Source organism: Motacilla alba, chromosome 13, assembly GCF_015832195.1.
Source record: "Motacilla alba alba isolate MOTALB_02 chromosome 13, Motacilla_alba_V1.0_pri, whole genome shotgun sequence".
Lineage (NCBI taxonomy): Eukaryota > Metazoa > Chordata > Aves > Passeriformes > Motacillidae > Motacilla > Motacilla alba.
This window is the reverse complement of record NC_052028.1, coordinates 13008501-13025328: the sequence shown is the minus strand read 5'-3', so window position 1 is coordinate 13025328 and position 16828 is coordinate 13008501. Positions and strand designations below refer to the sequence as shown.

At 55.5% G+C, this 16828-nt stretch overlaps 1 protein-coding gene across 5 annotated transcripts in view; it reads right to left on the bottom strand.

Moving 5' to 3' along the window:
- LARP1 (La ribonucleoprotein 1, translational regulator) overlaps positions 1-16828 on the bottom strand; it is a 45474-nt gene that overhangs the window by 5761 nt on the left and 22885 nt on the right. For 4 of the 5 annotated variants that reach the window (XM_038149777.1, XM_038149780.1, XM_038149779.1 and 1 more), the window contains 17 exons: positions 11082-11143; positions 9492-9557; positions 8588-8759; positions 7896-8027; positions 7613-7756; positions 6804-6966; positions 6434-6578; positions 6044-6218; positions 5040-5209; positions 4414-4773; positions 3181-3304; positions 2383-2588; positions 2183-2289; positions 1662-1813; positions 1244-1388; positions 955-1064; positions 352-479 (listed from right to left, as the gene is read on the bottom strand). In XM_038149777.1, coding sequence (XP_038005705.1) covers positions 352-479; positions 955-1064; positions 1244-1388; positions 1662-1813; positions 2183-2289; positions 2383-2588; positions 3181-3304; positions 4414-4773; positions 5040-5209; positions 6044-6218; positions 6434-6578; positions 6804-6966; positions 7613-7756; positions 7896-8027; positions 8588-8759; positions 9492-9557; positions 11082-11143 — 2561 coding nt within the window. The remainder of the gene's footprint in view (positions 1-351; positions 480-954; positions 1065-1243; positions 1389-1661; positions 1814-2182; positions 2290-2382; positions 2589-3180; positions 3305-4413; positions 4774-5039; positions 5210-6043; positions 6219-6433; positions 6579-6803; positions 6967-7612; positions 7757-7895; positions 8028-8587; positions 8760-9491; positions 9558-11081; positions 11144-16828) is intronic. The other variant, XM_038149778.1, reaches the window with a different exon arrangement.

Below are 16828 nucleotides of genomic sequence, written 5' to 3'. Positions count from 1 at the left end.
ACAACTGTGACAACTTGCTCTTAGTCACCTGCCTCCCACCACAGAGGCACAGTCCAGAGGTTTGGGAGCCAAAGCACCACACAATGCTGGCTCTTTTCAAACCATCAAAGCTCCCTTTCCTCTCCTTGCTCACCTCACCAGGGAGGACAGGCTCACCCAGCTCTGTTATCCCACACTGGGTTTGCCATATTCCAATCCCACAGTTTGTTCCCGGCCTGGCTGCAATGACTGGGAGTGACAGTAGGTGTCACTGCCCCCCCTCCTGCCACCACTTGGGGACCCCCAAAATCCTCCATCCTCAGAGGACTGTGCAGGGGCCATCAGTGTGGGGCAGGAATTGTGTCTACTCACATCTACTCGGAAGTCCTCGAGGCGCTTGAACTTGCTGAGGTATTCTTGCAGTTTGCTGTTAATGTCCAGATTTTTGGCTTTGGAATATTTTAAGAAGGCCCAAAACTTTTCCAGCCCGTAGAGCTGCCCTGGAAGGAAGAAATAAACCAATCCAGATGTCAGCAGGGCAAAAACCAAATAAGACACTTTTCCTCCAGGCTTTCCCACAAACCCTACTGTCCTGCTGGTGGGCACAGCCTAGGCAACATGGAACACCTGCAGGGAAGCAACCTACATCAGTCCTGGGCAGCCCCCGACTTGGGATGTCCCCAGGCTCGACTTGCTGGTGACAAGGCTCAGCCACTGCAGAGCCTTGAGAAATCCCACAGGAAATGGTGCCTGCACAGGAATGCTCTGGCAGAGCTGCAGCCTCCCACTGCCCTCCTCCAAGCCCCAGCAATCTTCACAATGGTGGGACCCAACCCTCTCCTGTGAAATGAGCAACAGGACATCCCAGTCCACAGCACTGTGTGGCTTCCCCAAAATGAGGAGAAGAGGCTCAGGAGCACCATGCAGCTGAGCTACATCACTGCCAGTCCCAGGGAAGCCAAAGGAGGCACCTACCAGCTTCATAATCCTTGATGGTCTCTTCTTGGAAGTCCTTAAATATGTCTGGCCGGAATTTCTTCTCCAGCCCGTAGCTGTAGTATCTGAAAAGGCACTCCAGACCGTACCTGGGAAGGGAGCAGCACAGGCAGCTCAGACACTGCTGCACACAACACAGGGCAGCAGCAGGAGACAGAGAACAACCCCAGACCCACCTTCAAGCAAGGCAGAGGCACTGCTTAATTTGCTGTGAGCCCTGTAAAAGGCCAAACCCTGAGAAAAGGCCACTCTATCCCTCCTCTCTTACCTGTATCCCTCCTTCCCATCCTCCACAGCCAGCTGCTTGAACTCCTCATACATTTTCTTGTTGAAGTGATCTCGGAGGAAGAAGGACCAGAACCGGAAAAGCGTGTTCATCTCCTGGGACTGACCAATGCCCAGTCGTTTTCGCTCTGTTTGGGGAAGAGGGGATGATTACAAAGCCAATCCTCCCCCAGGGAATCAGGGGCTCATGTGCAGGAGGGCCCTGTGGCACTGTGATGACAGCCAGCCCCAGCACTGGACACCATGAGCACAGCCCATGCTCGCCAGAAACCCTGGGGACACAGCAGCTGCCAGCAGGGCTGTCCTGTAGGACCCTGCCTGTGTCCATCCCTGCCACCTTCCTGTCCCCAGCATGGCAGAGCACAGACACCCTGTCCCTCCCCTCAGGGCAGGGTCCCTACCGTTAAGGCAGCGCCGCCGGTACTTGTGGTAGACGTGTTGTGTGAAGCCGTTCTCCTTGAGCAGCTCGTGTGAGGGATGCTGGAACTTGGGCAGGGACTGCGGGGTGCAGCCGTAGCTCCCAACAGCCGGGGTCCCCTCCGAGGGGCTGGAGCTGAGGTGAGAGACTGCTGTCAGCACCCTTCCTTGGCATCACCCAGGAGAGGGGGGGCCCACTCCATCCCACCCATCTATTGGTCCCACTCACACCTTGTCACTCTCCTGGGCTTGGGACATGAGCCACAGAGCAGTGTACTAGGAATGGGACCAATGTTTCTAATCCAGTCTCATCTTGCTACTCTCCAAGGCCACAGATTTTTCCCAAGCCTTTCCAGGAAGGGCAGGCTTGATCCCTGTCCTTTCTGCAGTCACCTAAAAGGAGACCTCCCCTGCAAGACCAGATGCTGCCTTCCCCTTCCTTCCCACACTCCCTCCCTTTCCCATTTCTGCCTCCTCCACGATCCTGCACGCCTGTCCCTGGTACCTGATGGAGGCAGTCCGGGGCCTGTGCTCCCTGGAGTCCATAACCCAGCCCACGTGGCACTCCATCGGAGGGTTCGAACTGTGCCTCGTCTTCCTCTTCCGTGGAGTCTGCAAGACACGGTGCATCAAAGATGCGCTCCCTTCTCCTCAGGCCCCAGCTGGGAGCCCCAGCTCCTGTCCCCCAGCCCAGCCTGGTCCCACCTTGGCATCTATCGTCCTGCCCTCTTTCACCACTGGGTAGAACCGGGGCGTCTGCGTCGGGTCCTTGAGCTGCGGCGTGCGCGGCGTGCGGGGCGTCCTGGCGTTGCGGTAGTTGGGCGATTCTGGGACGGTCGTGGGCAAGGAGCGGGCGATGGTGGAAGGCTCAGGGACTCCGAAGAGCTTGTTGGCCAAAGCGTCTGTAGGTACTGCAGGGAGAAACCCCCGGCCTGTGTCAGCCTGGGCTCCAGGCAGCGAGTCACTAGCAGGCAGCAGATGGGAAGCAGCGGGGGCAGGAATGCAGGGATACATCCCAGCTCTCCCACACAAGCAGCCTGAAATCCAGTTTGGCCACAAAGCCCAAATCCTAGCAGCAGATGTAAAGAGCTCCCCACAAGGTATCTGCTTCCTAGTGGTTAACAGCAGCAACAAATCCCTGTCCCCAAGGACACAGCCCTGGTGTCACACAGGCAAACAAGGTCCAGCGGGCAGCTGCATTTCAAGTACTCAGAGAGGGTCCAAGAGGAAAGCCAAATCCCAGGAACTACATCTGAGTCTGCCACAGTTTCCTCACTCCACTGGGACACCCCTGCTTTTGGGCTCCTCTTCCAGAGCTCCACAGCATTCAGCTGGGAGCATTAATCTGGGAATGATGCAACTCAGAATATTCTGTGAACTGGATAATCCGCTACACCTGTGACCCCAGTTCCTTCTCCCCAGCTGCCACTCTGCCTCCAAGAACCTCTCAGCATGAGAAGCCTGCATAAATTTGGTCCCATCCATTCATGTCCCATCTCTTACCTTGCTGGAACCTGGGGGGACCAGGAGGGACTTCCTGGTTTGGATCCACGGGGGGCTCTGGGGTCAGGGTGTCAAACTGCTCCCTGCTGATCATATTCACCTTCTTGAAGTTCTCCACCTCTTGCTGCATTGGAGGAAGAAGATGGTGAACAAACTACTCACAACCATGGCTCTGCTTGAGCAACAGCCACAACACTGGGCCCCAAGGACAGTCGCAGGGCCTGGGTGCCCAGAGGGCCCTGGCTGCATAGGGGCAGGAAGGGGAGATGCAGCAGACAGAAAACTGGGCATTGCACAGGCCACATGTGAGCCACTGATGCTGCCAAGCTTTCAGGGATCCCAGATAGCTTAACCAGCACCTGCTTCTTTCAGGCTTTTACCTGCCAGGTCAAAGCCAGTGCAGTAAAGCTCAACAAGAGCTCAGTGACCCATTTTTGGCCAGGACCCCCTGCCACCCCTCCTGTGTCCTTAGAGCACCTCTCCCCACATCCTCACAGCCATGCTGACAGCAGGGCACAGCGCTCCCATGGATCTGAAGGACCCACATCCCAACACACACTGTCCCTGTCACCCCAGAGAGCAGCACTGCTTCAGCAATGGGCCAGGTATCAAACTTAGAAGCACTGAGCCCAGCTGGCAGCTCCAATAAGTCATCCCACCTCACAGCCATGATTTCTGTCACTGAATGAGTCTAGGCAAGTCCCCAGAAGTGAGAGTCACCAAGCTGGGACCCAAACGTTTCAAAACAGCAGATGGGCTTTCTATAAAAAGCCCATGTCTGTGCAAACTGACACCAAAATGGAGAAGAGCACAGGCCAAGTGCAGCCCAGCCACCTATGAATCCGTCCCCAACACACAGTCTCCAACAGGCTGTGCCCAAAGCACAGGGCACTACGGGCAGTGTAGACACCCAGTTCCCCTCAAGATCTGGCACTGCCAGCTGAGATCCTGGCAGACAGCAGAACAATGGGCCCCATGTTCCAGGTCACCTCACTACCGGCACTTTGTTTACCTGGCTGTAGCCTCACATCTGGTTACAGCGCTGTGTTTATCCCTGGTATGGCCAAACATGATGCTGGGAGCCAAGAATCCCAAACACTGCAAGAGGACTAATCCCAGCTTAGTTCTACCCCACGAGTAGTCTGTAACCCTTTTCACCCCAGACCAAGCGCTGCACACAAGGCTCCCCACAGGCCACACGGATCCCTCCCATCCTCGGATAAGCACTCTCACCTTGATCTGCGAATACTCTGGCTCAAACTGCTCTGTCCACAGGTCCTGCTCATAGTAGTACAGCCCATCGTTGATGACCTTGGCCAGCTCCGAGCTCATTTTAGCCCTGGAGGTGTGGTTGCCAGTCCGGTCCCCGCCGGGATGGCGGCGCAGGTACGGAGGGGTCTGTGTCACGATGAGGATCTTGTTCACGTCGCGGTCGTCGATCTCGTAATCCGAGTCCTCGTCTGACCAGTCGGTGAAGGTGTTCTTGCGGCCGTCCATCTGCTCCATCTCCTCATCGAAGAGGAAGTCGAGCTCCTCAGGTTCATCTTGGTCCTTTTGCTTCTGCTGCTGCGGTGTCTTTGACTCCTCTGGTTTCTGCAGGTAGGGGGCCAAGGGTGACACGGGGTAAAGACCACACGGTGACACAAGACCCAGCTCTGGCCCCTTGTTTCTTTATCCCAGCCCGTCTGGGGAGGACATTTACACCACTGAGGAGCAGCTCCAAAGGGGCTCAGATGGACACAGGAGGGGCTGGGACATCACTCCCAACAGACCTTACTTGACTGAAGCCTGCCCATGTATAATCCAAGTCACCCCAATCACTGGGAGACTCCCAATCCAACAGTTCCTACATCACTTACCTTGGGCCTGGCTGGGGAAGGTCGGGGTCTCTTCTTCACTTCGATCCATGTCTCTGAATCCAGGTCTGGCAGACTTGTGGACAGGCCCTTGGGCATTGTCTTCAGGTTACTGACCTCCTCTGTTTTGGTGGGGACTGGGCTGGCAGGACGTGGGGAGCCTGGAGCGGACTCTAGAGCCAACAAGAGCCACAAACTGATTTAGAGGGAGGGAAGGAACCCAGGAGGTGTAGTTACAAATTACCCAACAATTCTGGCAGCATGGCACAGCCTGCAGCACTAACTGGCATACAGTGGCCACGGTTAACCAGCACAGTGCCCACAAGTGCCAGAGTGGGAATCTGCAGTTAAAGCTATGATGCCAGGGGTGGCCACAGAGCTTTGCAGGTGACAGTTTACCAGACATACAAAGCACTAAAGCAGGTGCTCTGCTGCTCTCTGGGAAACCTTCCAGAGAGAGTCTGGAGCCAGATCTTCTGTCAAAACTCTCATGGCAGCACCAAGATCCTTCACACAGGCTCTTAGGCCCAGCCCTGGGCTCCTGCCAGCCCCCATGGGATGAGGTGACAAGAGCATGGGAAGCCCATGAAGGACAGAAGATCCTTCCGCAGCCCTTGGTTGACAGCTCCACACCTACTGCCCAATATCTCCTCAACCAGTAAAGGAAGGCTGGATTCACAAGTGCCCTTTGCTCTGCCCAGCAGCTGTACACAATTTCCAGGCATGTCAAGAGACTTTCAGCAGGACTGACTCTCTGAATCCCTTCAGCCCTAACAGAGAACAAGCCACACTCAGTCTCTCACACCATCCCATGCCTGGAGGCAGCAGCATTCTGGCAGCAGCATTCTGGCAGCAGCATTCTGGGGAGTCCACACCAGCTCCCACCACCAAGGAGAAAGGCAATGGCAGAGCTCTGCCCTGGGAACACTCCTGACTCTCAGGGTCTCAGTCATGCTGCAGTCCCAGCACTGCATCCCACACCTCCCTCCACATTCCCCAGTGCTCACCAGTCTCCTTCTGGAAGCTCTGCCGGGGCACAAACTCAGGGCAATTAATGAACTGTGAGAAGTCTGTCTGTGTGTAGTCTGCCATAGGAGGGCCAGGCAGAGCCCATTTTTCTGGCTGCTCTTTTCTCCTGATCTTCTCATCCACGATTTCCACCACCTTGCTGTCCTTCAGAGCCTGGAACCAAGCAGTACTTGGTTAACTTAGGGCCTTACTTTGGCATATTGAGGGGGTCAGCCCAAGCCATTCCTCCCTGGGAGGACTAACAGGAGGCAGGAGCGAGTCAGGAACAAGAGAAGGCTCCACTTGCACCTCATCCACAGTGAACAGGCATTACACAGGGGCGATGAGAAGCAGAACAAGGAGCAAAGGTCACCTTTCCTTGCCCTCACCTTGATGATGAGGCTGATGTCTGTGGTCAGCGCCTGCACGCGGTGGAAGCTGGCGATCAGCGTGATGGGCAGGAAGCCTTCCGAGTCCATCTTGCGGCGCAGGAAGAAGTCCCGCTCCAGGTTGTCCACACTGAAGTAATATTCTCTGCATGGACATGACAACATGTCAGTGAGAGAAAGCCCCAAACCACCATTCTCTGGGCATCCTCAAGGAAATAACACCCCCCACACACTGAGGGGAGCAAGCCTGGGGAGCCCAGACGTGCCCGGTGCTGGAAGCGAAGCACAGTCAGCACGTCAGCTCTAACCCTTCCCATGGGATTGGCTGCACAGTCCCCACCACCCAACAAGGACAGGAGGTGGTGCTCACATCTGCCTCTTGATGTAGTCCTTGAGCAGCTCCTGGTCCACGCTGTAGAGCTCAGCACTGCTGATGTTGTCGAAGTAGTAGGTGATGTTGCTGGCGTACTTCTGGGTGCGGGAGCCGTCCGAGCCCTCGAATTTCCGGTACCCATACTGGTAGTCAAAGTGCCCTGGGGGACACCAGGGTCAGCACAGAGCCCCTGGGGTCTGCCCTGCCACATGGGGGTGGACTCCTGCACAAACACTTCCCTCTTCCTGAGGACCCCCTGGAAGCCTGCAGTGGAGCACCCACATCCCTCATCCTCCTGCTCTCTGCCTCTGCCACAGAAGAGCCAGGGACCCTCTCACCCAAGTGTAACTGGGCAGCCCAGCTGACACACAAAGGCCCTACACTGAAGCTGCATCAGTGTTAGCACAGACACTGCGCAGTCAAATGCCAGGGCAGATGCTCTTTCTCACTCAAGCCATGACCCCTGCTTGGCTCTCAAAGAGCATAAAGCCTTCACAGACTATCAACATGCTTCAATTTCTGCTCACAGAGGTGTTGCAAGGGGCAGAAAACATGAAAAAGAGCTTAGCCTGACTAGCAGGAAGACATCTGCTTTTATAAAAATACTAGTATGAATTATTTGCTTTGTTAACAGCAGCTCCACTAACCGGCTGCAATGACCTGCCACAATATTCCCCTATATCCCTGGAGAGCTCTGCCCTCCCCAGCCCACTTTAGAGCCCCAGATCTCTCAGGCACACAGACACCAAGCTCTGCGCGCTGTGTCACTCTCCCTGCAGGCACAGGAGCACACACACAATGATCACCTCCTCTGCCACGGCCACGGCCCCTGCCCCGGCCGCGGCCCCGGCCCCGGAAGGTTCCTCGCACGGCGCCTCCCTCGCTCTTCACGCTGGAGGTCTCGTCGTGGTCCTGCCAGCTGCGCTCGTGCTTGTTGTCGGGGTGCCAGCCTGCAGCAGCGGGAAGGAGAGGCAGGAGGGGAGTTAGGGCATGACAGCACCTCCCCAGAGCAAGCCCTTTGAATGCAGGACAGTTGTCCCCTGGGCACTGTGGCCAGGCCAGGAGCGGGTCCCCAGCCCGAGCCCTCACCTTTGAGCTCGCTGCGGTTGTTGGAGGGGTGCCTGTGCTGCTCGTTTTGCCGGTTGTTCCGAGAGGCTGTTTTGTCCCTAGGCACCTCTGACTTCATGTCTATCTGCAGAGGGACCCACTTGTGTTTGTTGCCTGCAAAAGGACAGGGTTTGGGTGTGACACAGGTTCAGAGTGCGTCTGCTTCCCCCCCCCAGCTGCCACACGTAAAGGGGAGAAAGCAGCAGGGCCTTTTGGACAGACCCTGTCCTCTGACACCCCTCCAGGCCTCACGGGATGCAGAAAAGCTCTGACCAGGACTCTGAGACACGGAGGGACATGAGTCAGAACTTGCCTGTGGCAATGGTCACAGCACTTGTCCTTCCTCTGCCCCTTTCTGCCTGCCCAGGCTCAGGCCAGACTGAGCCCATGTGTCAACCACAGCTGATACAACCCACAGTGAAGGACTATTCTGTGCCACCATGGAGCACATGGGAAGGCAGGCTCTTAGTTCTGCCCCTACCTGGGCCCTGTTCCACCTGCTCCCATCAAAATGACACCTGAAGCCTGCAAACACCTTTTCCCACAGCTGCAATGGGATCATGTCCTGCAGCAAGGCCCTCAGAGAAGGCAGAGGATGCTTCCAGCTGCCTGAGGGTTGGGAAGGGGAAGAGAAGCTGAGTCTGGAAGACTGTCCCCATCAGCTCCTGCCTTACCTTTCTTCTTCTGGGCTGACTTCTGGTTGTCATCATCACCATTCTTCTCCTCCCCAGACTCATCAGATTTGGTTTTCAGGCTCTCTTTGCCATCGCTCCCATCTCCCTTTTCCTGCTCTTTCATGTCTTTCTTGACAGGCAGCTTCCGAAGGGACGGTGCTTTGTGTGGCTGCTGGGGACACACCAGTGCAGGAAAGGGTGAGAGGTGGGAGTAGTGAGGAGCTGGAGGCAGGCCCCAGCTGTCCCAGCAGGAACAGGAACTCTTTGCCCTGGTGCATCCCTGGGTGCATCCCTGCACTGTACCTCCCAGAGCTGTCCTGCTCCTACGGAAGGGCTCCTGAGAAGGACAAGGGCTCACTGAGACACCAAGATGGGCTGACAGGGAGACCACCTTGTGCTCATGGATGAGCTTGTCCTGTAAAGGACCAGACTGCCCTAGTGACAAAAGGGTGAGTGACCACCTTGCCCTGACAGACAGCCAGGAGCTAGCAGAGCAGCATCCAAAAATAGAAAGGTTTCAATGACACCCATGTCCTCAGCAGGGAGGAAGGGCTGAGCCCCTTCAGCACACCAAACCTTTCTCATCCATTTTCAGTTCCTCCTGTGGAGCTCCTGACCTTGGCCCAGACCCTTCCTGCACAGAGCAGCCCTGAGGAGAGCAGGTCTGGGAGCTGGCCTACCTGCTTCAGCCAGCCCAGGGTTTAGAATGGGCTCCAGGTTCCCAGAATAGCACTGAGGGAGGGAGGCAGGCAGCCCTAAAAGGAAATTCCCTGCACACTATTCCTGGCTGCCTCCACACTGACACTCAGCACCCCAAATGGCCTGGCTCAGCCTGTGCTTCCAGAGGGATAGGGAAGTCTGCAAGGGCCCTATCCTGCCCATCACAATGGTTCTGTGCTCTCACCTGGACACTCTTGTGGGCTATTTCTCCAGGTGTTGGCCAATTTGTGGCATCACCGAAGTCACCAACCTGGTACCAAAGAGAAAGGTCCTGTTAGTGCACAAAGCTGCAGGTGCACCCTGCAGCAGGGAAGAACGCTTTCCACACACCACTGTCCCACAAACAGCTGTCCCCAGGAGGCTGGAGGGGGACACCCACACTGCACATACACAGCCCCATCCCACCAAAGCAGGAACCCTGAACTAATTCCAAATAGCTGCAGACAAGTTTATGTCCATCAGACATTGTAATGAGGCTGCCACCACTCCTGCAAACTCCCAGCCTCTCACCAAATATTCTGCCCCAGCAGCAGCAGCATTTGGCAGCAAGTTGCCCAGGGTAATTCACTCAATTACAGGCACCATCCCTTGGACAGGGAAAGCATTCTGCTTACAGCATTCGAAGTACACCTGATACAACTACATTCCACTGAAGAAGCTCTTCCAGCTAGTGGCAGCCACAGCCAGGCATAGCCCCAGTCAAGTGCCCAACTACAACCACCATGTGCTGCCAGCAAAGCAAGGGCATGGTCTCAGAGTGGGAGAGAAAACTGAAGCAGGTGAAGGGAACTCCCTCATTCCAGTCACCCCATGGCCACACAGGGGAACATCAACTACTTCTCTGCTGAATAAATGACCTGCTCACTACCATTATTTCTATCTCTTTCAGGTTCCAGAGGACCTGCAGGACAGAGGACAAACAGCTGCCCAGGCACCAAAGAAATCCTATATGGGCACAGAAACTCCTCCTTGCCCTTGTGTGATTGTTACTTCTGAATTAATTTGGAGTCATGGCAATTTTTTATCCCCCAGGAGATCACATCTTTACATGCAGGTGCCATGCTCCTCTGCCCAGGAGGCAAGTTTCCCAGGAAAACCAATTCCAGCACAGGGCCATGCCTGTTTCACAAAAAGGAGCACCTTCCATCCCCAGGGCCCTCCTCTCTCCAAAATGGAATGGAAAAGTCCTATCAAGTTGCAAATACATCTCTACTGGCTGTTGGGAGCCAATACCAACAGCCCCTGTCCCCAACTGTGCCGCAGAAGAAACTGTCCCTCCATCACCACTGATTCCCTGGAACAAATTGCCCTGGTTCCTCCAGAGGAGTGGCTTTGTCTGACATCAATTTCCCTGGCTCTCTGTGTGCCAGGGAGGAACAGACTGCACAAGGAAGGACAGAGCTGCAGACACTCCTCTGTCACCATCCTACCTACACTGCAGGGCTGGGCACGGGCTGAGCCCACAAGGAATTTGGGGTGTCCTCACAGCAGGGTGAAAGGTTTTCCACGCCCAGGACTCCTCCAAGTGCCCCCCTCTTAGAGTGGAGGTGAGAAGGTCTCCCCTGACCTAGCTGGGCAGAAAACCAGTCACAGCAGCATGCAAGACCCCTAAAATGCTGAAGAGGAGATAGAGAACAAGGCCAGCACACCAGCCTCTCCACAACCAAGCTTGTGAAGGGAGAGCTCAGCTCTCCAGACCCCTGAGAGGCTCATGCAGCACTGAAAACTGCACCAGAAACTGGGGCCAGCGAGAGGAGAACAGGCACAGCCTTACCTTGCTTCCCTTCCTCTGTCTTGGGTTGGCAGCCCTCACCACTTTCGCTGGAGTTGTAAGTTCTGCAAGAGAAGGACAACAAAAGTGTTAAAAACACAGCTGAGGGCCGGGAGTGGGAGCGTTGGCTCTGGAGAGAAGTGAGTAGGAAGCAAAGCAGCTCCCCCTTGAGCAAAGGAGGGCTAACAGGAAAAGGTAAACAGAAAACACAGCCAGCTCCTGACTCGAGTCTCAGAACTGCCTCATTAAGATCAGAAAACTCCTGACCAATCCAGGTGGCCCAGAGATGGACTTTTAACCCATCCTGCTGCAGGATGGCAGTCCCTGCCTTACCTCTGCCCTCCCCAGCTGGGGGGGGGGCAGGGGGGCAAGTAGCTCAGCTCATGCTGCAAAGCACCCACAGAACAGCAGAACAAACACGCCCTTGAAAAGCCAATTCCCATCACGGCGCCATGAGGCCGGTGCTCCCCAGGGAGCAGAGCAGGGCTCTGACACAGCGATGCCAAAGTCTGTGCTGCTCAATCCTGGTGTGAAGTCAGGCGTCCCAGCAGGGACAGTAAGTTCAAGAGAGGAAATGTACAGAGAGAATGAGCCAGTGCCTAAATCCTGCTACAGCTGAAAGTATTTAGGCACTGAAGCACCTCTGGGGTGTTTTAACACATCAGAGTGAGACTGCTGGGGTTCACACCACCACAGACCTCACAACAAGTCAAGATCTCAACCTCACCGTGGCCCATCTTGGCTCCAGCTCACACACCACCTCCTTACAAGCAGAAACAGGAATTCAACTTGCTTTGTCCCTCAGGTCTGGCTGCAAGGTCTCTGATCAGGCTCACACAGGGCACGCAGAGACCGAGCAACAGAGCAGCACACCTCTGCCCAACACAAACCAGCCCCACATGCATGAGGGTCTCCTCCAGGACACTGGTGCTCCACAGGGGGAGGAGAGCCCACTGGGCCCTGCCCCAAAGGCAGCCTGTGCCAGGTGCCAGGCTCCTGCAGAGAGGATTTCTGCTGACTCACTGGCTTTGTTTAGAAGAAAAGCAGCCCTGACTGGGGTAGGGTGAGGGTGGGAAGATCAGCACGGGCTATCAAGGGATGCCCCGGGAAACACCCTGAGTAGCCTATTCAGCTCTGCTCAAAGCTGCCTTTGATCTCCTTGCAAGGCTGGACAACTTTGCCTGGATGATCAAAACCGGTCCCCTTCTGAGTGAAACCGGGTGATTCATCCCGGCCTTGCTCAGAGCTGGAGGCTTTGAAGTGTCAATAAGGCAGAGTCAGACATGGCAGGACAGAGCCATGTGCACTCCCCTTCCCCAGTTCCTTTCTCTATGGCTCCTGCATGGGAATTTCAAGTCCAGAAGAGTCCAAGCTCTCAGCTGGGTCCCTGAACCCTCCCCTTTCCCCCCAGTACCTCCCCAACCCACCTGCAGTGCCTCCCTTCATGAGCAGCAGCAGTGCCCACGTGTCCCTCATTTATTCCATGTGCACTTCATTGAGAATCCTGGCTCCATGGCACAAAGCTTGCCACAGGGCTTTTGAACTTCCCTGCTAGTGTAGGAAGAGCCAACGCTTTCAAAACAGCCCCCAAAAACCTCCACTCAACGCCCACAGATGTCACCAACTAAATATAGCTTCAAAAGGCACCAGGAGCTACAGCACAAACCAACAGCCACCCTGGCTTTCTACAGACACAGAGCACCCCTGCTTGCTCCAAGAGCACTGATGGGACTGGCACAGCCTGATCAGGCTGATCTCTGGAGCTGGGGGACAGCAGGGACAGCTCTGTCGGCAAGGATCCCACCCAGGTGCCTGCTCCCACCAGAGCACAGCCCCCAAAGGGCAGCCCCCAGCCCTTTCCTCCAGCTGCTTCACCTCAGGAGCCCTCAAGGCCATAGATGTTCTTGTGCTTTTTTTTAGGAACCAGTCAAAGAGAGGGGCCTCACAAGCAGCAGTGAAAGAGGACCAAGGGGCACAGGCTGCAGCGGCAGGTGCCACAGACTCCATTGTCTCTGCGGGGGAGGGAGGAGATTGTTTGAAACAAGTTCTGCTGCTTTCCTTATCTGCAAGATATGAACAGGGATCCCTTATCTCGCTGAGGTGCTGAGAAGCCTAATTAGCATTTGCAGAGCACTTGAAGACAAAACACAAAGCAAAGGGCTGCAGTCCAGCAGGGAGGGAGGCTGCAGTGCATGGATGGAGCTGAGATCCAGCAATTCATGGTGGAGGCCAAAGCAGGAGACTGAGAGGCAGTGACCTGCTGGTGAACACGTGGCTGGACACAGCATTTGCTGAGCCAAGACCGCGGCAAACATTTGCCATGCATGCCTGGCACCCTACAGGGCACCAGCAACATATCTTGTGGTCTTCAGCTGAAAACCTCACTGCATCGACCTGGGAAGTGGAGAGCAAGTGAGAGCTGCTCATCCCATGCAGGAGCTCAGCACAAGCACTGAGGGACACTGGATGCTGCCTTGGTTCACAGCTGAGCCTTTAAAAGCTGCTGACAGATGTCTCAGACCTCTGGGTGTCTCACAACCGTCCTTTGGCATCTGTTTGGTGGCAGTAAGTAATTTCAGTTGCACTAGCAGTGCCTGACCACCTCCTGAAAAACAGGGCCTCTCTGTGTGAGGGGACAGACAAAACAGCTGCAGCAGGAGCCAGGCTTTAGTGGTGTGAAGCTGGCATGGGGACAGCGGGCAGGGAAGCAAGGAGCAGCTTTGCCTGCGGCCACAGAGCAGATGCTGGCACAGCCAAGAACAGAAAAGCAGGTCTTGAGTTTTGATCTGCTGCCTGCAGCCAGAACCTGATCATTTGTCCAGCCATGGGGTTGCCCAGCCACGAGATTATTCCTTAGCAACCAAGGGGACAGGTGGGAGCACCCACGGCAGCCCCAATGCTGCTATCACAGCCAAACCCTTCCTGTGGCTGTGCCACAGCCAGAGCCCTCCCTGGCTTTGGACACTCACTCCCAAATGCACCTGACAAACACCAAGGGCAAGGCTGTGCAGACACCCCGTGCTTTCCTGCAGCCCGCATCTGGCTGGGGCACAGAGCCCTGGGGGGGAGGCTAACAGGGGCATCCAGGTGAGCAAAGGCCTCTTACCTGGAAGAGGAGCCCTTGCACAAGGACCAGACAGCCAGAGTGACAGCAGATCCACAGCTAAATGTCCCTCCACCCCACCAGGGACATCTGACATGGGACCACTGAACTCAGCCAAGGAGACGTATCTACTACCTTATCTGGGAAAATGAAACCAAACACCCAGCAACTGGTTTTCTGCCTTTCCTTGCATCCAGTGGAATTTATAATGGAATTTTAGAGAAGGTACATGAAGAGAGGGAATAAATCTGCAATGCTGGGCAGAGACCTGGCATTACTGGGGAAATGCATCTACCTACAGCAAGAATGCTGTAATGCCTGCTCCAGGTGTACCACTCATGTGTACTGCAGACAAGGGCTCCAGCAGCAGCTGGAACAGCCTCAGAGGGCAGCCCAGGCTCCCAGCAGGAATGCAGAGACCTCAGCTCTGGCACACTGGCCCTGACACAGCACCCCCTCCTCCTTCCCCAGCAGCCAGGTCGACAGAAAGGAGCCATCCTGCTCCCTGCTCCACAGCCTGGCACCTACCAGAAACTGCTGATAAAGGAGGTTCCAAGCCAAGAGCCCGGACTTTGTGCTGAAGAGGCTGAGGCAGGGGCGCATGCTCTGTGATGCAGCTCCTGATGGGGCTGCAGGAGCCAAACCAGTATCCCCAGTTTCCCCAGAGCCCTGGCAGGAGCTTGAGGGTGCTGTATGAGACGGACAGCCACGTGCCCAGCGGTCCACCAGGATCCACTTCACTCTTCTGTCTCCAAACAATCCTCCCTCCTTCCCACACTCCACAGAACACTCTTGGCACATGTGAAGACTGTAAGCAGTAACCAACACAACAGGACACTCGCTCTGGCATTGAGATTCTTAGGTGAGAAAGAGCAAGTGCAGCTTGGGCAAGGGTGAGCTGAGAAAAATGTTTAAAAATGTTTCTGTGTGGGATTATCTGTTTTCCCAGGAGATAGATAGCTCCTTCAGAGTCATTTTGTGAGGGCAGGAGAGTCCCTCCTGGGGTACTGACACACAGGAAAGAGGAGGTGAAACAGCACCAACCTTCAAAGAAATTCCCGTAAGACAGGCCCAGCAGGTAACCCGCCACAGGCAGGCCTGCCAGGACCCCACTGTAGCTGCAAGAATCCCCTCCCTGGCCTGAAAGAATACCTAAGGAGCCAACAGACAAGAGCTCCAAAGGTGCATCTCTACCTTCCCAACATGGGTAACTCCGGCCACCAATCCTGTCCCTGTCCTTGCTCCAGCCCTCAAGGAATCTCTCTCCCAGAGTGACCTGATCTGCACAGCAGCAGGGGCATGACATGGGTGAGGAGACTCTCCTGTGGCACTCATGCACTCAGCGCAGGACTTGCAGTCTGAGCCTGCCCAAGCCATCAGTGGACACAGCTGGTGAGCTTCATGTCCACCAAGAGCACACAGGGACATTTGCAGGACCAGTCCTGCAGGCCAGATGTGACCTGCAAGCCAGCAACAGTCCCTGCTCCCACCAGCAGCCAGACCATGATAAAGCTCTTTTCTTTTTGAGTCCATCCCAAGGAGGACCTCCTACAGACAGCGAACCCTTGGGGGAAGGGCAAACACTTTATGTTCCTTTTGTGGGTGCTGCACCCATTTCTGTATCAGCAAGAGGCTGTGGTGGGCAACACACCCTTACTGCAAAGGGGCTGGAAAGCACCAGCAGATGGGAGGGCACCTCAGCCTCCCCAGGGGGACACTGGCAGCACCCCTGCGTGCCGAGAGGTGCAGTTGTCCCCAGAGACCAATCAGCAGACCCACCCCTGCCCGCTCCCAAGGAGCTGCTCCCAGCAGTTTCAGCCCTGTGCCAGAGCTGAGATGGGAAACACTTGTCGCTGCAGCACCACACATGAGCGGAAAAGCCTGGGATTTATAGCACGGCATGCTCACATCTTGCTGAAGGCATCACAAGGCACACAAAGCCAGAAAGGCCCAGGACAGGCTCAGCCCACAGACTGCACCTCCTCCAGGTTTGCAATGTTTTACAGCTCTACCTCCCACCAAATCGCAGCCGCAGCTGGAGGCACATGAGGGCATGGAGGGAGAAACAAGGGAGCACTGGATGGAGTTCTCAGACAGCTTTGAATGAGATGTTAGCACAAGGACATGTTCCAGCACAAATGGGTTGGTGCCTCCACAACAGGGGCTCCCACCTGCTCCTGGGGACTGCAGAGAACCAGAGTCAGCCTCACCATTCACAGCTCGTGGTCTCACAGCTCCCAGGGGCAGCGTTTGGCCTTGCTTACAAAGCTAAGAGGAATATCTGCAACACCTCAGCAATACCAGAAGTTTCCTGTACATGCAAGAAAAACTGCAGAAGAATGGCCAAGGTCAGGACCAAGCAGAAGACTGGATCCTTAAGGTGGATGCCTGAGCAGGATTCAGGCTTGTAAAGCTCGTGGGAAGCCTGCTCAGCTGGAGCAGGAGATAAGCTGCAAGTACCATGGCTCAAAGCCTTCCAAGCAGTTTTCCACAGCTCCTCAGAAGAAGCTCCACTGTACAAGCCCTACTGTAACAGCAAAGGAAGCAAGGAGCTGCCTACATCTCTCTGCAATGTAAGCTCTGCAACTGCTGCAAAGATCACTCTCTAAAAATAACTTCAAAAAGGGCATCTGAGAGCTCTATGGAG